Raw genomic sequence first — 24,195 nt, forward strand, 5'->3', positions numbered from 1 at the left:
TCCCTGGTCGGGAAAGTAAGACCCCGCAAGACGCGCAGCGTGGCCAAAAAAAAAAAAAAAAAAAAAAAAGAATGAATGAATGAGTGAACAAATGAAGGTGAGCCTCATTTTCTCATCTGTAAAGTGGGGACAGTAAACCCACCTCCTAAGGTGACCGTGAGCATTAAACTCAAGAACGCACACAAAGTGCCGAGCACAAGGCAGCACACAGTAGGCCCTCAGCTCACGGTCCCTACAAGGAAGCGGGTGGCACTGTGGCCGAGAGTGACTGCGTGAGAACGTCCCCAGGATGTAGGCAGAGGCACGAGGCTCAGCGGGAAGAGGGGTGGCCTTGTCGGGAGGCATCCTGACAACAAACCCCAGCTCTGCAACCTGGGCCCAGCCACTCACCCTCCCCAAGCCTCTGTTTCCCCATCTGTAAAACAGGGCTGTAACAGCTCCTGCCCGGCACCACAGCTTCCAAGCAGGGCCAGAAGTTAAGCAAAGCGGAAAGTTAAGCAAAGCCCCAGGCACTCCACTGCCAGGGAGAGCGTGTTCCCGCGCCACAGAACTTAACCAAGTCCAGTCATGAACACTCAGGCTGATCTTTGACAGTACGGCCCCCCGAGTGGTTGCCGGGCTGCAGCACTAATTACAGGAAGCCATTGGAGCAGGGCAGCCACCCAGACAGAGCAGGCATCCCACACTCAGCAAGCAGGGATCACAGCACAGACCTACGGAGCTGGGACCGGAGCCCCAGTCACCGTGGGCACCCGGGCAGCCCGGGGCAGGGAGCCGGCTTCTTTGTAAGCTGTGCAGACTCCTTCCCAGCTGATTCAGTCTTTGCTTTGTGCGTTCAAGAAACAAGCCCAGTACCTATGATGTCACGATCTGTCACAGCAAGGGGTGCTGAAGGCTGCAGGCCACCCCCCCAGCAGGAAGGCCCGGGGAGCTCTTGACCCTGGAGCTGGGCCGCCTGTGGCCCTCTGCAGAGCTGTGGCTCTAACAGGGACCATCCCTTGGGACAGCTTCGATTAAAAGCAAAACCTGCCCAATAAACATAGTTTTCCTTTCACCACTCGAGTCAAGAGAAAGCCCGCACCCGCTGAGAAAGCAGGGACACACAGAATCGGCCCCGGCTCGGCACCAACCCTCTCCTTTCCTAGCCCCTGCAGGACACTCGCCACCACCGGTGTCTGTGTCAGCATCCCGGCTCCCGTGGCCTCAGAGCTTTTCGCGTCAGGCTCCGCGAAGATACTGGGCAGGAGAGGCTGGAGTGAGAGGTCCCTGCCTGCAAATTCCAGGGACCCCAGGCCAGAGCAGGAGTTTGGGTTTCGTCTGGGGCCGGAGAAGGGATGTCACAGAGAGCAGGTCGGGGCGCCACGCTGAGCTGTCTGCCCATCTGTATAATGGGCAGCCACGCCGACCCGGAGCTGGGCGCTCAGCCCCGCCCCCTACCCCTACCTGCCCCCCCGCCGACACACCCCACAATGTTTCACTCCCTCCCAGAGCCGAAGCTAACAGGCTCCTTCAGAGAAAACTTTTTTCTAAAGTTAATGTGCAACACATTCTCGCAAAGAGAAACTCAGCATTTTGGACGGCTCCAGGGCTGTACACAGACAACCGAAGAATCTTCTCCCAGCCGTGAGCTGGGGGTGAGGGTACTGGCTGGGGCTGGGGAGAGGGGGCGGCAGGGGCGAGGGCAGAAGAAAACCTCAGATGTTAAGCGTTATCCAATTAAACTTTAGCTAAACAGCCCAAAGAGATGAAATTTGGAGGCTGCGGGAAGGCGTTCTGGGAGTGAGACCTCAGAATGGGTGGAGGCACGGGGGGATCTCCCGACCAACGGGGACCAGGGCACCCGGGTACAGCTCTGTCGACATCCTTCGCCCTTTCCCCGGCGCCTCCCCACAAGGGCCTTCCGGGGGGCAGGTTGCACGTCTCCCCTGGGTCCCCACCTTGCCCCAGCCCACCTGGGAGAGGCAGCCGCCAGCCCTGCCCAGGGCACACCCACCATCCCCGGGAGCCCGCCCCCACCGCGGCCGTCGGTTACCTGACAACTGACACTGGCATCCAAAGGGAGCCTCCGTCTGACCCTCACCCTGCGTCCCGTCACCCGAGACAGGGCGCGCGCTGCAGCACGGCAGGGGGAAGCAGGGCGGTAGAGCGCCCAGGGCACGCAGAGGTGAAGTAATCACAGATGTGTGAGGGTGGGAGGAGGAGGCAGCTATGGGGGCCGTCGCTGGCAGCTGGGCAGGCCTGCACGGCCCTGGAGAGAAAACAATAGAAAAGGCTGGTCAGTCGGACCCTGGACCGGGCAAGGGCTTCAGGGTGCGGAACGGGGCCCGGGGCAGAGGGCTGCAGGCTGCCCTTCCGGGGTGGGAGGCTTGGCGGGGGTGGGGGAGGGGCATGCAGCTGGGACTCGGGCAGGGGTAACGGGTCAGGGGTCAGGGAAGCGGGTGGGGCCTGAGGGGCTCCTGCGTCCTCAGCTGCCAGGTTGGGCTGTCTTGGGACCAGACTTCCATCCCAGCGAGGCCTAATGCCGGGGCTGGGACAGGTAGGAGCTGTTGGGGGCCCCTGATCCCAGGAAGGTCTCCCCAGGTGGGGACTTCTGGAGTGTTCTGGAGCAGACCCCATTTGAGGATTTGTTTCCCCAAACCTGGGCCACCCCCCTCTGGAAGACCCAGGAAGTTCCAGGCCGCCACTGTTCGCTCTATCAGGATGGGCTGCTGGCGCGGGCCTCGGACACCTCCAGGCCACCTCCCAGCGCCTGGGCGCTGCTAAGCCTCCAGCCCGGAGGACCCCCAGCCGGCCCACGGTCCTCAGCAACCGACACCTACACGCAGCACCCAAGCCCCGAGGCCTGTGGCACGGCTCTGAGCCCCCTCCCCGAGAAAGCCCTGGCACCGCCCGGCACCCCTCTTCACACCTCCCCGGGGTCTGACAGCCACAGCGCAGGGCCAGGGGCCTGCCTGTCTCCACCAGCCCTACAGCTCGCCCGGGCTCCCCGGCAAGGCCTGCGTTTGATTTGGCCGTTTATCTTAAATGGCTAAGAGACCACCAGGGCAAAACATTTGTGTGAAGCCCTTGCCAAAACCACAAGTGAAGAAGCCCAAATTCCCTGGGTAAATAATTGAGCAGAGAAGCATCAGACAAAAGGAAAACATCAACAAGATGACGGGCAGCTGGGCCCCGGGCCGGCCCTGCCAGGGGTGCCACCCTGCACCCCCATGCTGTCGGTGCCCCGCACAGGTCTACAGGGGTGGGGATCTGCCCACTCTACGGCCCCCACGAGGGAGTACCCCGTCCGGAAGAGCCACAGGGCCCTGCAAGCCCACCGTGAGCCAGCAGCCTATCAATCTTGATCGTGAGTGAGATTCCCAGCATGCCCTTGGGGGCAGGGCTCAGCAGACCCACTGCACAGACCAGGAAACTGACGACATGACTGCAGAAAACTGCAGACAGCGGCAGCCAGCCCCACCAAAACCCCGGCTGGCTGCCTGGCTCCAGAACCAGGGCTCTTTCTCTGTGCCCCCTGTCTCTCCAAAACGGGTATGATCCAGGACGGGGCGCATCAGAGCATTTGAGGACCACTTGCACATGTCCTGCCAAGAGGCCAACGCTAACACCACCACCAGCCCCTGGCCCCTCCGGGCCAGTGAAGACCTTGTGCTAGGCTAGGCTCGGGGCCCAGGCCATTTCTGAGCCCATGACACAGCCCTGGAAGGTGTGGGCCAAGACCTCATGCGCTGTTCCAGCCACAGACAGCGCACGCAAGGCCAAGCCCCAGATTTGGTGCAGGCCCTCAAGAAAGGTCAGCACCCGAGACGAGTGTCGGCCGCCTCCTCCTGGAAGCCTGCCCTGGCTGTGGCCCTTGCCTGAAACTCCCCGGAAGTGGACACAGCATGTTCGTCCCCGTCAGCCACGTCAGCCCCGCTTCACACCACGGAAGGCTCCGGGTCATCGTAACTGTGACAGCGGCTTTGTGCTGGGCCCCTACCACAAGGACCCGGGCTCACTTCACCACAAACACCCCACTCGGCAGGGAAGACCACCCCCCCATTCCACAGGGGGGAGACTGAGGCTCGGGGAGGTCTGGACTCGAACCCAGTGTGTCTCCAAAGCCTGGATGTGCCCTGCCTCCGCCTGGGGCTGCAGCTGGGGTGGAGTAACCGGGGCACCCCAGACTCTTGAGAGGAAGGGTGGGAGGGAGCCTGAGGGTCCTTGGGCTGAGTCGGACCTCTGGAGGTTACAAAAAAACAACTCCGGGCCCCCAGGTTCTGGGTGAGGCCACAGCACAGCCACCACCATTTACCATGGCTGAGAAAACCAGCAGGATGCCCAGGTAACTGCTGTCCCAGGCCGGAAGGGTGCAGGACCTGTGTGTCCATGGTTGGGAGGAAGGACCAAAGGGCGTGTCTGGCCGCACCCCTCTCCTTCTGGAAAGGTCGGGCTGAGTTAGGCCAGAGTCTGTAAAGGCAAAAAGTCATCCTCCAACTCAGGTAGGGCTGGGGGGCTGGGCCGCCCCCTGGAGGGGCTTCTGAGTGGCCTCATTAGACTTCTGGCCTCCATGAAGCCCACCTGCTCCAGGGACTGGCTCAGTGGACGCGGGGGAGAGGGCAGCAAGGCTCAGGAGCTTCCGATCCTCCGCTGCTCTCAGAGGACCCTCTGCCCTGGGGGAGGTCCCCTCCTCCCAGCCGGAGCAGCTTAAACCGGAACCCTGCCCAAAGGTGGAACTCCAAAAACACTCTTCTGAAGCTGCAAAAGCCCAAGGTGATGCCAGGAGCCACCTATTGTATGATGACAGGAAGTGTCCAGAAGAGCAAATCCACGGAGACTGAGACGGAAAGCAGAGAAGTGGCCGCCAGGGCCCGGGGAGGGGGGCCGGGGGAGTAAGGGCTAAAGGGTAGAGGGTTTCTTTGGGGGGATGATGGAAATGCTCTGGCGTCAGATAGTGTGACAGCTGCACAACATTGTGAACATACTCAAAACCACTGACTGCACACCTTAAACTGGTGAATTTTACATTATGTGACTCTCATCTCAATTTTTTTTAAAGCCCAACGTGAAGACTGTCTCTGGCTGCAGCACCTGTCCCAGGCCACCTCCCAGCCCTGGGGTTGGCTGCCTTGAAAAGCACAGCCAGGGGATCCAGAATGCACTTGACAGAGGACTTGAGACCCTGTGATGAGACTGTGCACCTAAACACAGGCAGAGGAAGCCCAGAGCACAGAGGCTACGCTGCCTCGGAGAGAGGCCCAGGTCCGAGAGAGGCCCACATCCGTCTCCTCCTCTGCCATCTCCTGGCCGCCGTGACCCGGGCTGAGTCACTGTCTCAGAGCCTCGCCTTTAAAGGAAGGTCAGGACACGCCTGGCCAGAGCCAGGCTCCTAGTAAACACCCAATAACCGTCACTATCCTTCATTTATTTTCCATTCTGGAACTTTCCCTAACTCTCTATGGGTCCTCCCCACAGCATGGCAGCAAAGGCCACCACCACCCGTCCCCACAAAGCCCTGAAAGGCACTCCTTTAAAAAGGCACTTTCTTTTGAGATCTAGGCTGGCTCCCCTCTGGAACTGGAACAGACACACGTGTACCGAGGTACGTGGCAGAGGGACGCCAAGACGCCACCTCAGCTTTACCTGGGATCCAGGTGGCTTAAAGATAAAATCCCGGCTGGCTCGATTCCTTATCATGGAAGTTCACTTTGGTTAAAGGAAAAAGAAATAAGCAATGGCTACATATGTCATCTCATTTAAGCCCAGCAGCCTTCCTATCAGATAGCCATTAGGACCCTCCTCTCACAAACAAGGAAACTGAGGCTGGGTGTCCAACACCACAAGGCTCAGAGGGCTGAGACTCTACCTCTATGCAATCCGTACAGAAAGGTACAAAATGACCAAAATTAAGAGCCCTAAAATGTTTCCTAAGCTCCAAATCCGGGTGATTTTGAATGCCTCCATTCTGCGGGAGTCTGTAACCACCCATCTCCCTTCTAGAGGGGCCCTGCAGATGGTCCTGCCCCTCTCTGCACACATGCGCGCTACCCAGCAAACACGCCCACACCGACTGATGCAGACACAAAAAACTCCCTGGAAAAGCCCCAGCCTGGTTTCCAGGGGAAGGCGAGCCTTTCCCAACGCTGCATCCTCGGTGTCCCCTCCCACATGGGAGGGTTACAGATTCCTAGCTAGCAAGAGGAGCTCTAGAATACACTGTGCAGGAGATGTATATTTTTCTCCCTACTGCTGCCTTTCAATGGATACATTTTTTAAGCCAAGAACTCCTACTGATGGTGCAAAAATGAGTCATAGATCAAGGAGGGAGACAGACAGGGAGCCGAGTGCATGTGAGTGAGGGCCACTGGCAAGGAAACCTGACAGTCCCCGCGCCCCCTCCCCCCATGCCAAGACATTAATTCTCACAAGTCGGAGAAAATTACTATGCATGAATGCAAAAAGCATGATCAGGAGTAATTAACATGGCTTCATATGCAAATTTTATTAATGCAGAAGTACAAAGTCATTATGCAAATGAGACTTACGTCAACTCTCTTGACAAATATTCATCTCTGAGGCTCAAGTTTCTTCCTTTTTATTTATTTATTTAATTTCTCTCCCCCCCCCGCCCCCACCTTTTTTTTTTCCTGGTGGTTTGGTTTTTCGATTTTTTTTTTTTTTTTTTTTTGCAGGTGGGGGGCAGGTAGTGCTGGTGGCCACTTCGGTGGCAGCAAACCACGAGGTCTGTTTGACAAGTCTGCAGAGTTGTTTTTCAACCAGAGAAATTTATTCTTGCATTGTTGACTTTTTTTTTGCGGGGGAGTGCTGCTGGCAGGTACAAGACAGCTCATAGGAGAAGAGGAAAAAGTAAAAAAATTAAAAAAAAAGCTCTGGGCAGCAGGCAGCCAATCAAAACGCCAGAGCCTGTAATGAGGGCGATTGATGGCTGTTTGGCTTTTACTGCAGGGTAATGAACTAGACTCCAGTCTGAGGAGGGGGGAAATATGAATATTCATGAGACTGTGCTCCTGCCTTTGATGATTAAAGAAATTTTTAATATTCAAATAAGCACTTGCCAAGTGATTAACAAAGAACATGCACGCAGAAATATGGAAATGGGAGCCGGGAAAGATTTGAGAGGCGAACAGACTGCAGGAAAGGCAGCCCCAAATTTCATAAACAAGATAGGCAGATAACCCAGTTCGCACACGGGCAAATAAAAACATTTCTTTCGATCGCTTAAATATTTTGCCAGCTACTTTGTCTTAAGGATGATAAAAATATTATGCATTAAGCGGGAGGGGGTAGCAGGGAGGGAGTGAGAGAGAGAAATCACACGAAGTCAAATGCTCTGCTCACACCGAAGAATCATGATTCTAGCCCACCTCCCCGCACCCCGATGGGAAATTGGGACTCTTTCTGGTTTGCTAGAGAGAGAAGATGGAGGGAAGCCAGCTTAGGCTTGAAAACCCAGGGATGGAGGTTCTGGCCTGCCTGTGTGGGGCACTGCGTAGTGGGGATATGGCCTGGGGTTGGCACGTCCGCAGCAAGTGGTCATTTGTTGCTTCGAGGCTGGGCCAGAGGCCCAAAGGCAGGGGACCATGACATCTAGAGGTGGAGGGGGGGTGTGATTCTTGGGGTCTCCAACCTGGAGAGCTCAGGGCCTCCTCTGGGCTCAGACCCTGGTCAAAACACCTAAGGAAAGTAGTCATAGGGAATAACAGGTAAATCTCGAGAAGGTGAGCAGACTCAGACTCTAGCACGGGGTCCGGCCTGGGCCTCTGCAGGGCCACCGAGGGAAAGGGCTCCATCAATCCAGCAGCCTCCATGAGCTGTCTGCTAGGGCTCCTATTTTAACAGCTCCACCACGGGTTCACGGTGAAGCACATAATAACAGTATTAGCTAGTAAAACGATCCTGCGGTTAAAATACATCTAATTAGCAGCCGATGACATCCATTTTGGCAATTTCCTATTTGAAAGAAGCAGAGCGCTACCTTAGAGACAGGCAGTGGATACTTACCCAATAAACCCGGGCCTTTCCGTCAGTCATCCGTCTCTTTCTCTCTCTCCCTTTTTTGCGGGGACTGGGGAGGGGTGGGTAGAGAGTGGGGAGTGGCTGAGACAGCAGGACTAGAGAAGACAGATTCTAAGGGGTCTTCTTTGTTACTCAATTTCCGAGCTACAAGGGTCCTGGGGGAGGGGTACTCAAAAAATAAATTCCTTCACTCCACAGGTATTATTTCATGTCTTTTTCTTAGTTTTTCATAACCAAGCTCTGGGAACCAGCAAAGACTAGAACTTGTTTTTCATTTCATTATATATGTGTGTGTGTGTGTGTGTGTGTGTGTGTGTGTGTGTGTGTGTGTGTGTGTGTGTATATATGTGTATATATATATATATATATATATATATAAAATAAGACAAAGCAGAAAGGCAATACAAGGCTGTAAGTGAACGCAGTAAGTAGCCGTGAGAACCTACAAGCCCAAGGTCAGGTCCCCAAGGCACGCCCCGAGGATGAGCGGGTGTGGGGCATGGCTTGCTCACTGCACCAGAGCGTTTGGGGGACCTAAAAATCCTCTATGGGGAGCTGCGGCTCCCCGAGTCCCACTCCCCTCTACTGGATTCACATTTAGTCAGGCAAGTCTGAGCACCCACCAGGGTGTCCCTGGCTGCAGCAGGTTTGGGTTTGGGGGTGCATGTGTAAGGTCCTTTAGAAGAGGAGCAAGGAAAAGGAGAAATAAGGTCTCACGGGGTTTGCACAGCTGTGTTTCAAGCCTGCCTTTACGGTCATTACAGGAGAGACAAAACACATAGCTCCCACCCATGTCCAGCCTTTACTGAGGCTGCATGCTGCCAACAGCAGCCCCCTCGCCTGCCTGGGAGGGTGGAGATTCCGATGCAGGTGGAAGGGGCTGCTTGGCTTCTCTCACTGCAGCCTGGGCCTGGCCGGGCTTTGGAACACCGTGGGGTACCCAGTGCCGGGCAGCAGGAGGGAGGAGCCTGCAAGAACATCTCTGGGCTTAAGGCCTGGTACACTGCCACTCCCCCAGTGACCATCCAGAGAGCGCCCAGAGCCCTGGGTTAACACCAGGGCATCTTCCTGCACCCACACTCTCAAGAAGGCTTGGCCACCAAGAGGAGGCCAGAAGCACAGCCCCCCCGACACCCCGAGCCTGGCCGCCTCCCCCCGTGCGCCTCCCACCTCCTGTACCGCTCAGATCTGTCACGGTGAATCACCGCTTCAACTATTTTTGCTCTGCAGTACGCGCGGCACATTTAATGCATCCCAGAAAAGGGAGAGGCGAGGCACAGGAACAACCTTGCCCCCAAAAAACACCACCACACCCGCTTTCCTCCTTCCACCGGGGCTCGAAAAGGCAACACCCTCCCCGGCAGCTGCATCTTGCAATGCGAAGCAGGCACACACGCACACCCCCTGGCCAAGTCCAAAAGCACCTGTTCCAATGACTACCGACCACAATTTCCTCAAGGTGCAAAAAGCAGCTGAAATACTCCAGGGCAGCAGATTCCCCTCTCCTGCGCCCTGAGCCAAGGATCAGTGAGGCTACATCACAGATTCCAAAACCTTCCCTGGCCCTTCCAAAAGGTCCAATAAGGGAGCACAGGAAATTTCAGGCACTGCCGGGGAGGCGGGGTGTGGCTGAACCACATTCTGTGAACCATTTCGGGGTAAGATGGAGGCAGCTGAGCAAGTGCTCAGGCTGACCGTGCCAACCCCCCGTGGACACCTGCAGGAGAAAGTGCACAGTTTCGACGCTCCTTTTGCTGTCTTTCGGGGAAATCCCTGGAGCTCTCTGAACTGCTGGGATGCCAGTAAAAACACAATCACTTGTTCTCCAGCCGGGAGGTGAGACCTAGGCACCATGGCTTCGAGACACACACAGATAAACAGGTATGAGTCCTCTGGGATGACCTCAGCAGGAAGGGTCGGCCAAACTGGGGCCCACGAGCCCGGAATGGGCAGGCCTGGGGACAACAGAAGGTGAAACCATGTGTCTCACTAGCTAGAAAACTGTATGCATGAACATCTATCATAGAGAGATTGTACATATATGCATACACACGCACACGCACACGCATACATCAGCAACGCGGGCATGTTAAAATGTCTGCACGCATTCCACACAGTCTGTAGAGGCCAAGGACAAACCAGAGTTGACAGATTCTGTGAATCTCACCAGCAAAAACAGCCGACCAATACCTAGCAGAGGAATTTCCCCCTTTCCCCCTGATTTGGGCCTTCCGATCAGAAGCTGGGTGGCGGTCTCAATCTTCAGCGGTTTCTGCCCTAAAACACAACGTATGCAAGACCCTCGAGGAATCTTCTCCTGGGCTGCATCAGGAGCCACAAACAGTATAAGCACCGTATCTTCATGAAGCGCCCCTGGGCAAAAAGCTCGGTCTACACGTGGAAGTCGGAAGCTGGTTAACTCGTCTAGATTTCAAGCAGGAAGACTTTGGGACTTGGGGTCAGGACCCTGCAGCCCTTTCCCAGATGGCCAAGCTCCAATGACCAGCTTGGCCAGGCAGGCCTTAGACACGTCCCCATTCGTTTCAGCCTGCGGGGAGCGGGGAGGGGGAACTCCACAGTCAAGACAGAAGTCACGTGTCACATGAAGGGAAATAAGCCAGGAGGTGATTCTTCAGATTTGGTGCCTACAGTGAGTTTTAAACTAAGGGCATCTTTTTGTTTCGTGTCAGCATCCGCCGGGCCTGGTATCTGAGGGATGCCTGGGAACACTGAATCCTGACATTTGTTTACAAACTGGTGAGTCCACAAGCTGTCGCGATTTGCAGGTCCCACCAACTCCAACGCTGGCTTTGCCATGTACAGAGCGCGCGGTGGGACCACAGGACAAAGTCTGAACTATGAGAATCCCAGAGAATTAAGAACGAAAATAAGGCAGCACAGCCAATGAAAAGAACATCAAGCCGTTGCAAGGCCTATAGCAAGGTGCCCAGCAAGGAGGTTTTACCCTGATGACTCAGTCTGAGAGGAGCAGCAGGAAAAGAGATTACAATTCCAGGTGTTGATGGAGTTGTGGATTTGAGGAATGTAGAGGCACCATCAACCTTTCTTAAGATCAGACCATAAAATTCTACCTGGGCAATAAGGGAACCTGCAACCACAAGGGCCAGTGGAGTTCCTTGTTTTAGATGGACTAGAAATTTTAACTCGATTACAAGGGTGTTTTAAAAAATAATAAAGGAAGACAGGAAGGAAGGGAGGGAGGGAGGAAGAGAAAGAAAAAGAAGAAAAAAATCCAATTGTGTTAAAAAAAAAAAAACACCCTGCTACAGTGTAAATCCATTTTTTGGTTTTAGTTGCATTTATTAGAGTTACATGCAATTGATCTCTACCACGGTAATAAAAAACCCAGCTCTCCCCTGCATTTTGTTGTTGTTGAGTCTTCTTTTTCTCCTTTCATTTCTTTTCACCTTTTGCTAATGGACATACATATAAAACACTGAGGTTCAATGCTTTGCATCACATAAGAACAAAATATTTCTACGGCCTCTTTATGCTTCTAAGCCAAGTCTGAAATGTCACTGACTAAAACACCCTGAACAGGCCTATAATTACTTTCAACAAAATAGTTCCTTTAACTGAGTTTGCCGTAAGTAGATGGCATTTCATATACATATTGTGAGCCTTCCTTTCAGCGCAGGTAGCATTCGATGGTGAAAATCACAAATGTTTCTTCTCAGGGAGCCGTGGGACAGCCACCTTCTTCCTTCTTTTTCGACGTGAAATCATTTTCCTTTCCTAACACACCAACAGTGACGTACAGTGTGTGCCCAACAAAATTTGAAAAAATTAACACTTCGCCGGATTAATTTAATAAAGATAGATAGCACATTAACACCAGTAACACTGCTCCTTGCGATTCAGTCTAGCCGCGCTGCCGGTGTCGCTGTAACAGGGGTTTACGTTCAGCTGAGGTTTACACCGCCATTTAATGTAATTAAAGAAACCGATAGTGCAGTCCTCAATGGAAATATTTCTATTGCGGAGTATATTCCCATTAGGAATTGGGGGAAATCAGAGCACGCTGACTCTGGTTTTGTTGTAATTTTCTCTTCCCTTGGCTCTCTCTGAAACAGAGCTGATGTCCTGGACCTCAGACGGAATGCACTGCAAAGACTCCCTGATAAGACCCGCCTAGCCTCCTGGAAGCAGCACCCAACATTTACGTGCCATTGTTTTGATTCTGAAACTGTTAAAAAAAATTTTTTTTTAATCTCTAGTCTATATTCGGCTGTAATTCTCTGCCCAGCAAACAGCATCACATCGTGAAAATGACTTTTCAGATACCCCCAAACAACATTATGGATAAAAACCCAAAGGAAGGGAGGCCTCCCTAGCTGTTCTTATATACAAACAACGATAGTGTAGCTAGAATCCCAACAAGCTCCAAACCCCGAACCTGGACAAGAATTGAGCTATCACCTCAGAGGATGATCACAGCAAGCACTTGCTCAGGAGGCCTCCGAAACTAAACAGACACAACACCAACCCGAAAACAGGAAAAAAAAAAAAAAGAAAAATCTCTGTACCACATCATCCAAAATGGCAGAGAAAATTAAGTCTTGGGGCAGAAATGAACCCGACTCAGCTCTCCGGGCCGAGCAAACAAAAGTGAGACGATTTCTAAGCCTGCTCGCCGCAGGTCCCTGTGCTGTGCAGGTGACTGAGTGAGGTTTTTTTTTCCCCTTCCCTAAGTGCATTTTAATACCCTTATTCTACAATACATCCTAATTTCTTTGGGGAGAAAAAAAAAAATTAGTGTCACTTAAAAAACGTCACTCTGTTTTGCAAAATCCAGCAGCTTCCTTGGCAGCAAGAGAGGCTGGCTGGCATTTATCCCCTCATTTGACAAAACTACTATTTCTGGGCATGTGCTCAAAAACAGGTAGGAAGCAAATGCTGAGAAATAAGGAAGTAAAAACAGCCAACAGATTTTTCACTACCAAGAGCGCCAAGCGTAAACATGATTTATTTAGCTGTGTTTAACGTCTGTCCTCCACACAGCTACGAGACCACTTGGGTTGAAGGAAGGGTGGGGAGGAGGGGACAGAGTCGGCGGGGGGGGCGGAGAGCTGGGGGGACAGCAGGGGACCGTGGAGTGGGGGGCGGCCCTGGACGAGGACTTTCTGAACGGCTCCGTTCAGAGTTTTAGGAGAACAAGAATCTTTAGCCCCAAAATACATGCATGTGTCAAAAGAAGGCAGCAGTAATCTGCTGGTTAATTAACGAGCTGCCACTAACAAAAGATGGAAAACCCAGTTCATACAAACAATATTTACATGGGAGCTGCGAGATCCTGTCCCCAGCCCCCCACACTTGCCTTCCTCTTTTGCAGACCACGTGGGCTGGGTGCAGGGAAAGGCGAGGAGGCCCTCCGGGTTGGGGGGTTCCGAGCTTCCAAGTCCAGGGGGAAATCTCACTGCCTTCCCTGCCCACCCTTGCATGCCCACGTGGAATTGACTGAGCTCTGTATTCAATTAAGGAGCACCAGACAGCTTCTGGCTCCAAGCCTGCACCAACACAGGCTACGGGATCTGCCGTGCCTCCCCCACCCCCCCTACAGCTCCCACGCCGATGCCAGGGAACTAGGGCTCCATCGCGTCCCCCGTGGAGAAGGCGGAGTGCCACACTCCCCCACCCCTCAAGCCTGGGGTCTCGGCCCTCCTGGGGTGAACCGACCACATACGTAAAGAAAGCATCCGTATTTTCCAACTAGCAAAACTAAGCCAGAGGTTTGGGGCCTTGCCAGAAGTGATTCCTATTAAAAGTCGAATTCAAGTCATTCAGCATTTGCTGGAAAAAGAATCCAAGCCTCTTCAAAAGAAAAACGGCAACAAAAATGTAAGACGAAGCCCCAACAGGACACTTGGGGCCTCCCATTTCCCCTGTGAAGGTACCATTTCAGTGCAGCCAGCCGTGCGCTCAGGGGGCATAAATGCCAATTTTTGTTAGCTTTGTGACACGGTGGTATAGCAAACCGAGAACTTCCTCACCAGTCTGCTCTGAGTTCCTGCCTCACCTGCACTTAGCAAGACTGTGCACTTAAAGGCTGCCTGCTGTATGCACTCCTCCCCAACACAAATCTACACTCCCCTTGTTCCGCTCCTCTCCCGGGGCCAGACACCGAATGTCAGGAAAGATACTTTTCTGGTGTATTCAGGTCAAGGGCAACAACTCTGTATTAGGATTCTGAATCACATGACAGCCTCCAACAGTAACAAGGAGCTGAGGGAAAGGGGGCAGCTCCCTAAAATGAACGGGGATGGGGAGAGGTGTTTCCTATTGGTATTAGGTTCCTAAATTGGAAATTCAAGTCCTGCCCCTCACACCCCTCCTAAATCTCCCAGTTCTTCCCCCTCCCATTGAAAATGACAAGCTACACAAGCAGCTATTTGATTCCTTTCCTTTGCAAATTAGTCACCCTGCCCCCATGGACTAATAAACGAGAACAGTTTACACGTTGATGGTGTCTTTGCAATCAGCAATTACTTCACTCCTCCAGAATGATGTGTTTTCATATCTGGATGGCAGCAGAGCGTAAACAATTGGATAGCCCCATTTTACAGATGAAGAAAGGAAGAGATGAACTGGTTTGCCCAGCGCTTTTTAGGAACAAACCCATTTCAGACTTGCAGGTCCTTGCCTACGTCTAGGATGCTTCAACAGGGCCCCCAGCACAACAGCAACAGCTAATACTGCTCACCAGTCTAACCCAGACTCAGGTGCTGCCTGGGAGGCCATGTTCATAGAAAACCCTCTCAGAAAATCTAGATTTTGCTCACAGAAGTAACTTTGAAGATGCTTAACTGCACCTCTGGAGGAGGCCTCCCCGGGACCCCTTTGGCGACCCACGCCATGGGTATTTCTACAGGCTCCAGCCAACAAAATCCCCCGTGTTCTCAAGCAAATCTCCAAAACGCGGCTCCTGATCAAAGCAAGGCTAGTCACCTGCGCCCTGCAGACCTGCCCTAGTCACCTGCGCCCTGCAGACCTGCCCCACGGCTCAAAACAACATGCCACAAAAGCAGCCCACCCGCCACTCCGACACTGAAAGGTGTGTGTCCTCCAGAGGAGGGAGAGGACCCAGAGGGGCTGCGAGCTCTCTTCAAGGATTCTGAACGAGAACCTTCCACCACTCTGCCCCAAGCCTTAACCAAAAACCAGTGGGAGAAATCACTCGTAATTTTTATCATTGTTGAGCCGTCAAAATAAAGAAAACAGAAATAAGGTGGCCTCCTCCTCCTCGCGATAGCCATTAAATCAGCCAATCACACGTTTACCTGTCTTGCAAGCCAAACATGAACCATCACACCCGTGCGCGCGCGCGCGCGCACACACACACACACACACACACACACACACACACACACACACACACACACACACACACACACACACACACACACACCCCTGGTCTCCAAAAATCCTGAAATGGACATCCCTCTAAAGGAACTGCAGAGACCCAAGAGGAGGCCCCTCGAATACACACCCATAATTAGTGTTTCATGTTTCTTTCTGTAAAGGAATCCGGTAACATAAATATTAATCAAACATGAGAATCTGCCTCTTCAGTCTTGGACCATTATGAGTGTCGGATTGTGATCTTTACCCATATTTACAGATATTCAAAGGCAGATTCTATCTTGTTAGAACTGTTATAAATGGACGTCTGAGAAATCAACGAGCAAGTTCAGGCAGATATGAAAACCTTCCTGTCCAGGACTGGCAGCAGCTTTGAGTTCCCAAGTGTTGAATTTGTTACCTTTTCCATAGGCCTTTCAAAAAAAAAAAAAAAAAAAAAAAAAATTGACAAACGCCTTCAGCAGAAAAGCTAGCTGCTCAAAGTTCGGGTAGGCTAAATCTGAGATTTTTTGAGAGCAACTCCTACTCAAAATGCCATGAAAGCATTGTTTACAAAATACTTTAGCCTTTGAGAGCACAGAAAGTGCCATATTAATATTCTGTTATGATTTGGGTCAGCCCACATCATAAATATATACGTATATACATTTTTTTTTTTTAATTACCTTGACTCTTGTTACAGCAAATATATTCTGCTTGGTTCAGACCTACTTCTGAATAATGGAAAATAGAGACATGGTTCCAATTCTAGCTAGAAAAGCTGTCATGGTGAAGGTAAACTTTTAATCTTCTACAGGCAAACAGCATACATTTTTATTTCCAGAGCAACAGCTTTGGGGAAATGTTTGAACATTCTCTTAAGAGCTTTGTGGTAAATAACATCGGGCGTCCAACCAATGCTTTTCTGGGTCTTTAAGGGCCTGTTGGAGTGCTTTAAACAATTGGAGGCCAATTTTTAGGAAGCAAAAATAAAGAGCGACTCCTAGTACGGTGACCATTTGCATTCAAATTCTCTTTGGGGGGGTTATTGTAAGAGGTCAGGCTGGAAGAAGGACTGACATTAATTCCCTGTAATTCCAGGAGGCTTTGTACCCCATTCTAGTGGAGGGTTCCATTCCCACACAATTGGGAAAACACTTTTGTTCCTGAGTGCTTTAAAATCCCAGCCCCAGGAATTCCCTCTAGAAAAGCAGACTCCCTTCTCCTCCCCCACAAAAACAAAACTCCAAGCAAAACCACTTTGGGACAGGGCTTTTGGCCCGGGATGGACGTAAAAGGCACAAGGGGAACTCTTTGAGGCACCTTCCAACCGGGCCTCACCTGGATCTAGGGAACTGTGGGACTCTGTCGGGCCGGGCCAAGGCGGGTTGATGAGGGCGGCACGACCCTCTAGAGCACAGACGGCAGGAGGAGAGGGGATCCCCAGGCGCCCCCAAGACCCGGGACCAACGCCAGGGAAGGAATGCCACCCCAGCCTAGGAGGCCCGCCCCTCGCGCGCGGCGGTTGGGAAGTGGGGGGGGGTCCACTGGCAGGCGTTTTCAGGAGTCCTGAAATGCAATCCCCCACGCACGGAAAGGTCGCCAGCGCGGGCGCACGCCGGGGGGTCTGGGGAGGGGGCGGCGGCGGCGGCGGGTGGAGGAAAGGCGGCCCTGCGCGCACAAAGGGGCCCCGGGCCCGCGGCCTCCCCGCCCTTGACCTTGGGTCTCCGCCTCCATCCATCTCCGCGAGCTGCCAGGGAAGGGGGCTGGCCCGGGGCCAGGGGCGAGCTCGCCGGGCGGCTTCGGAGCCAGGGACCAGGAAGGAGGATATCGGAAAGAAAGACTCAAGGGCAGCAAAGTGCTCCGAAGAAACCCGCGTTCCAACTCCCCCGGCTCCTTCGGGAGCCGAGCCGGGTCTTGGGGCGTCTCCGATTCACTGCACGCCTCCGCCCCCGAGGAAAAGTTGCACGGAGGAGCGAAGGAAGCCCCCTCCCCTTGGCTAACCCTACGACTCGCCCGCCCCCCGCCTTCCACGGACCCGGGCCGAGAGGGGGAGGGGAGCTGTCACGGGAGGAAGAAAGGAGCGCGCCTTCCCGGCCAGGCCAGACGCGGGCAGGGTCAGCTGCGCCTCCGCCCGCCCCTCGCCGCCCAGCTCGGGCAGCTGGCCCATTAAGCCCCCGAATTATGCATGGGCCTGAAGCCCCCTCGGCCCTCCCGCCCCTGGAAGACGCAGTCTACGTGGGCGGCGGCCGGGGGCCGGGAGGGCAGGAAGGAGTGGCTGATGGTCGCACAGCCGCGCGCCCGGGGCGCAGACCGGAGAGGCCGCTGGAGAGTCGGCGAGCCCGGCTGCCCCGCGGGGGCCAGACGCGCCCAAAGGCCCTCGAGCAGAGCCTCTGCACCCCCGGCGGGACCAGGACCGGCCGGGAGAGGGGCACCGACCGCAGGGGAGGCCCCCGGAGCGGTCGCGAAGTTGCCAGAGTGTCTGCCCATTTCCCGTACGAGGGGGGCGGGGAGGGTTCCGGCCGCCCCCTCGCCCCTGCCTGAGCTCTGCACCACCCGCCGCGGAAAAGGCCATTGTGTGCCCGGTCTTGGCAGGGAAGGGAGACTAATGGACCCCAACCTTGGAGGCCGCCCCGGAGGGCGGGGCCTAAAGTCCCCCGCCGGTGTGGCAGGAGGCGCTCCGTCCCCGCCCCCTCCCACGGGGGAGGGGATGGTTTGCAGGTGGTGGGCACCGTCGGGGGGAGGGGAGGGGACTAGGCTGGGGGCGGGGGAGTCGTTGGGGGTTGGGGAGTCGCTGGAGATCCGGAGAGGCGGCCAGAGGAGTCTTACAGTTTGTAACCGTCAGGACACACGGGGGAAATTGCGTTCGTGGTGAGGCAGGTGCCGGCCGGTTTCACGGGAGCGGGAGAAAGGGATTCAGTCTCAGACGTGGGAGGATTTAGGTGTCCATCTCCCCCCCCCCCCCGCCCGTAACGCGCCAACGACCCAGGCCCCAAAGCGCAGGGCAGCCTCGGAACCCCTCGGAGTCGGGCATTCCCCAGAGCAGGCTGCTTTCGGAGTCTGGAACCGCTGTGCTCCTGGCGGGCAGCACGACCCCGACGCCAGAGTGTGGACCTTGTTTGCTGTCTTAGGCCCCATTTGTTTCCTCTCCCCTTCCCTCCGAAGCAAAGGCCAGGTCAGGAAAATTACATACTTCTTTCTCCCAGCGAATAAAGTCGCCTCGCCTCCTTTGCAGGGAAAGTTTTACAAGCCAATGATGTCAGCGATGCAGGGAGAAGACCACACTGTTTAGATTTCTTAATTGGCTGGCTTTGAACTCGGGATGGGAGGGGGAAAGAATCCACTCTGGCTCCCTTGGAGAACTTAGTTCTGTGGGGTCTACCAACCTCAAACGTTTTAGCCAGTTGCTGGGGTGGGAGGGGGTCATCAAAGGTCTGTCCTGTTTCTCCTTAAGGGAGAGGAAGAACCCTAGACGACCGTGGTCACACGGAGCCCAGGACAGGCAGTCCCTGGCCCCCAGCCCCAGGGGAGGACCCCTAGAACCCAGCTGGGGGCTATGCCCTCCAGATGCCATGCTCTGGCCCAGAAAAGCCTTTGAAATAAAGCCAGCGCTTCCTCCACTACTTTCAAGGAGCCCCTTGGTACCTGATGTCAGGAGAACAAGCGTGTTTTCTGGACACTGCTGGGTTAGACAGGCATCCTCCCTCGTGCTCCATCACAGCCCAGGCACTGACGCTGTCAGGCCGCGGGGCTCTGCACGTGGGGGCTCTTCTTGGGTGGGCGAGGACCCACGCACCTGTCGGCACCTTTGAGTCTGGATTCATCTGCCTACACCTAAGGCTGTGTCCACACTTGGAACATGAAGGCAGTGGAAGCTGCCCAGGGTATTCAGCCAGGGTCAGCAGCCCTGATCAAATACTGCCTTGGCTTAGAGAACCAGCTTGCTGTCTCAGGCTGGGGGATGCACCCCGCCCTTGGTGGTACATCCAAATAACTGCCTTCTCCTGTCCACACCAGGAGGGGGGGATTCTGACTCCTCACGTTCAACGAAAGGCCCTTTTTGTTGCTGTTTTGCCACCCAAAGGAGCCTGGGGTCCCAGTTCCCATGCTGTCTGAGCAGCGGTAGGCAGCCCTTCTCCCAGACCTGTCTCTCACTCGGGTGGTCCCACCTCTCCCTCCCAGGCCTCCCCTCCCACACCCACCTAGCCTCAGCACAGACTCCTCCTTCCTGAGCACCCCCCACGCAGGGGGGCCTCCAGAGCAAAACCAGCAGGCCAGGGGGAGAGCCCTAAGGACACCAACTTAAAAGCAAAATGAAACGAAGCCTTGCCTCCTCCAAAGAGGCCTCCCCACCCCTGAGTCCAGCTAAGGGCCCCCAAGTCCTGATCCGCCCCGCCCTGCCATCTGGAGCTCCTCCCTGGGCTCAATGCCAGCAAAGCTGACACTCCTGCCCCCTTAGGTCACTGGCTGCCACCTAGCAGTGCCTGGGCCAGGATGGGTCCAGATTCTGTGGGACCTGAGGTTTAGACAATGCGGGGCGGTCGTCTTAACAAGAAAACAAATACCAAGCCGGATCTACAACACCGGGGACAGTGCCCCGAGCCTAAATGCCATCAATCTCACAGTGCATGCCCCACATCCTCCCAGAAGAATCTTCACAGCTTGGAGCAGAAAGAGACCCTGTTTATCCTTCAGTGTAATAGTTTTCATTTTCAGCCACCAATTTCTTCAAAGAAAACCTACTTCCTAAGCCCAATATGTAACAAATGAGGAAAGTCCCTGAATGAACTTGCTTTATTCAAGAAAATTAAACTTTTTGGCTGCTTAAAAAAACAAAAAAAAAAAAAAAAGGAAGGGAATTTAGGTGGAAAGTTGGAGCCCACCCCCTACCCTGCCGCCAGGCTCCGGCAGCTGTTAGAAACCACTGGTGGCTCCTTCTCATATTTTGGCCAAGGAAGTTCAGGCCCAGAGAGGGGTAGGGTCTGCTCAAGGTCACACAGCATGCGGACCACAGGTTTGGGGCCTGCCCCTCCCCACACTGCATCCAATAAGCTCACCCGCCTGTTACTAACCCTACCCTGGGTGGGGGTCAGCTCCTAACAAGACAGTTTTGCACAGACGGCAGTAGGCACAAAATCCACAGACATGCCTAAGACAGGGCTGCGGGGTCCACCGTCCTGATTCCTTCACCCCACGCTAGACCCCAAGTGCCATCACGGAGCTTCACCCTTAGGGTGGAAATCGGGAGGAGAAGGGGCCCGTGCCAGCCACAAAGACCCACGTGAACCCCGGGCGGCCTGGGCTCCCTGGAGATGACCCGGTGAGGACCCCACGCCACCCTGCGAAGGTCACTGGCTGGAAGTCAGCAGCCTCGTTTCTAGACACAACCGTGCCACTGACTCACAGGGTGGCTGTGCAAGGCGCCTAACGTCTCTAGGACTCAGTTTCCTCGTCTACAAAATGAAAGTAATATCCGATTTACCGCCTTGGTGGGGCAGAAACAGTGGATGGGAACGTGGGATGACATATGACCACCGGCAGCCCAGGCCTCACCACAGGAAAGAGCACGACTGCCGGAGTTTACACCATGGGCCCCTGCTCACTGGCTGTGTGACCTTGGGCAAATGACTTAACGTCTCTGTGCTTCAGTTTCCTCTACTGTAAAGTGCGGTCGCTAGGAGGATTACATCAGTTAATATGTGTAAAACCCTTCAAACAGTGACGGGCACGTTGTAAGTTCTAATAAGGATGTGTTAAATTAAAAATCCAAATATGAAAAACTCAGTCTTTTCGTCTCCTCGGTGAAAAGAGGAATCCAAGGGCACAGGGGGTGACAGCCAGGCTGCCTTATTTATATAACTTACTGACGTAGAGCCCACTCCGAAGAGATTCTACAGCTGCTGGTTATGCATTAGTCAGGCACGAAAATTAGGCGGGGAAAAAGCTGTCAAATGCCTAATAAAAAACTTAAGTCAACTACAAACTATTTACTGTCAAATAAAAACCCTAACAATAATAATAATAATAATTGAGGCTGAATGCTGGTAAGGTTCTCCGCTTGGGAGCCCAGTGCCTTTTTCTCTCACTCTCTTCCTTTACTTTCCTTCCCCCTTCCTGCCCTACTACTGGAAGCAGGGATCCACCTATATAAATCACAGATAATAAGGTCCAAGACCTAAAAAGGGGAGAAAAAAAATGACCCTTTAGCTGACCGGTATTTCGTGTCTTCTTAATTCAATACAACTTCCAACTGCGACTCAGTGCTACAGTCACGTGGCGTAGCTGCTGACATTCTTTGCCATGGTTTGGACAGTTTACCCAGGTACCTGCCATCTCCTGCCTCCCCGGGAGGCCAGCAGGACAGGGACCACTCACCCCCGTTTACAGGTGAGAAAACCAGGACTCCGTGAGGGGAAATGGCGTGCCCCAAGCCGCAGGGCTGGGCAGCCTGGTGTGGCCAAAGGTCACCTGTCCCTATTCAAGATAAACGGGGTCTGGACTCAGCCCCGCCAGCAACCAGTTACACAAGCTCAGACAAGTCTCGTAATAGGCAAGAATGGGGAATCAGCAAAGAGATCCTTCCAGCTCAGGCCAGGAGGCCAGAACCCCCGTGCACCCCACTGGCGGCTCTATTATTAACAGTTAAGAATCCACAGGGACCTACTATATGCATACATTGTCTAAACCGAACCTTATAACAAGCCTGAATGGTAAGAAAGATTATCTCCATTGTACAGCAACCAGAGATTTGGAGAAGTGAACATTTGGCTGTAGGTCATACAACTCGCTGGCAAAACCCAAATTCCAGCCCTGGTCCATCTGAATTCACATTTTATTGCTTGCTTTTCTGCCACCTTCACCAGGAAGTATGGGCGACTGTATGAGGATGCCTGGGGCTGTGCATCAAGGTTTCTGGGGGCCTGAGGCCTCCTGGCAGTATCTCCAAGTGTCATACCCGCGACAGTCTTCAAAGACCGCCTTGAATGGGGTCTAGAGATAGTGCCTGCCACCAGTGGCTCCACCAGCCAGGCAGAATTAGAATACCTCTTCTCCCTAAAGGCCTCCACACCCTGTGCTGTCCGAGGAAGCCAGGCAGACCTGAATCTGATTCCACTTTGCTGTGTGACCTCGGGAAAGTCCCTTAACCTCTCTGAGCCCCAGCTCAAAGTGGGATTAGAAATATCTATATTTCAGAGTGGGGTTAATGGTATCTGTTTCAAGACTGACATCTATTTCAAGGTGAGATAACCCGAGAAAAGCACCTGGCACGGTGTGGGTGACCAAGCTGGCCCCCTCTTCCCCACCATCCACAGGCCCTGCCCAAGCTCTGAGGTCAGCCCTGCAACGCCCAGCACCCCAGCCGGAGCCCAGGGCCATGTCTAGAACACTCCGTGACTCCTTGGTGCAGACAGAACTAGTAATTAGCTGTCACGATTTAATAATAAAGAAAGATATTCCATGCCACAACACACATGGATTTAACTAATCTTCATTTGAAGGGAAAATAACAACTCTAAATATACCAAATGCAAGTTTTTTAAGACAACCTGCAAGTGGGGTTTATCTCCAGTTTCCAGCACAAGCAACTTATTTAGTTTCTCCCACCGGCCAAGCTAATATTCTTTTTTTCACACTTATTTATTTTTTACAGTCTGAAACAAACGTGCTCAGAGCAGCATGTAAATCCTCTAGCTGAGCAGAAGCCCTTTTCTGCAGCGCATTGTGTCACTGGGACCCCAAACCAAAGCCCTGGTCTGTGCCCTGCCTGCTATGTGAACCCCACGCGCTACCCGCAGACACACCCCTGGCCCTTCCCAGGTTCCCAACAAAGACGTGCAGAGCGGGTGGAGCCATCACAGCAAGGACCTGCCCGCCACCTCCAGCCCAGGGGGACCTGCCACCTCCTGTCACCCACTGCCTGGCTCCTGCATTTCTCCAGAAATCTGACATTTGGGGTTTGGGAGGAGGAGAGAAAAAAAAAAAAAAAAAAAAAAAAAGGCAAAAGGCAAACCTGTCTCTGACAGCTGATAGCTCATTTCTTCCGTGATAGCTTCTTTTGGTTACGGAAGGGGTGATAACACGCAAAAATGAAATACCTGTGATCAGGGGCTATAAAATAGGAATTCTGAGGAGGAATCTGGAGAGAATGGCTGAGAGAGATAGCCAAAGCAAGTTTACAAGATTCTGACTTAGAAAAGCAAGCACCTCGTGCCACCAGGCAGGGTCCACGCTCTTTGAAAAGATTTCTAGATGCTTCCACTTCTCAGTGGTCTACCCAAGGCCAGACCCTGTGCTAGGTGGGCGCTTAACACCCTCACCTCATGGAATTCTGAGCATGAAGCCAAAAAAGTAAGTGCAGACAAGGAAACTGAGGCCCAGAAAAGTACAGTGACTTGCCTGGGTGGGCGCGTAAATCCCACCCTGGCCGACTGGCAGCAGAGCCTGTGCTCCTTCAACCCCCCCGGACCCCACCCCCAGGGCGACCCGCCCTCAGAGCTGTCACCATAGGACAGTACTGTGACTGAAGACAAGGGAAGGCGGGGTGACACACTGGACGGGACATGTGAGAGCCGTCCTGAGGTTGTTTCTGATGATGGCATCCTCAGAACCCCATGGAAATTTCTCCCCGACCCCAGGGAGACCTACAGGAGATGACGGAGCCAGGGAGAGAGCAGAGCATCCATAAGGGAAGGGGGAGCGTGCTCCTATTTGTAGTACGTGCACCGTGCACCAGGCACATGTCATTTAAACGTCACGAGTACTGTTGGGTAGGTTCCCAGATGAGGAAGCTGCAGCTCAGAAGGTCAAGTCACAATGCGA

General features: G+C 53.7%; 1 protein-coding gene across 1 annotated transcript in view; it reads right to left on the minus strand.

Annotated features, from left to right (window-relative positions):
• Positions 1–24,195, minus strand: part of BCL11B (BCL11 transcription factor B) — a 93,319-nt gene that overhangs the window by 49,683 nt on the left and 19,441 nt on the right. Inside the window, exon 3 of the mRNA XM_024130965.2 lies at positions 2,033–2,248. Coding sequence (XP_023986733.1) covers positions 2,033–2,248 — 216 coding nt within the window. The remainder of the gene's footprint in view (positions 1–2,032; positions 2,249–24,195) is intronic.

The sequence above is a fragment of the Physeter macrocephalus genome, chromosome 11, assembly GCF_002837175.3.
Source record: "Physeter macrocephalus isolate SW-GA chromosome 11, ASM283717v5, whole genome shotgun sequence".
In the NCBI taxonomy this organism is placed as follows: Eukaryota; Metazoa; Chordata; class Mammalia; order Artiodactyla; family Physeteridae; genus Physeter; species Physeter macrocephalus.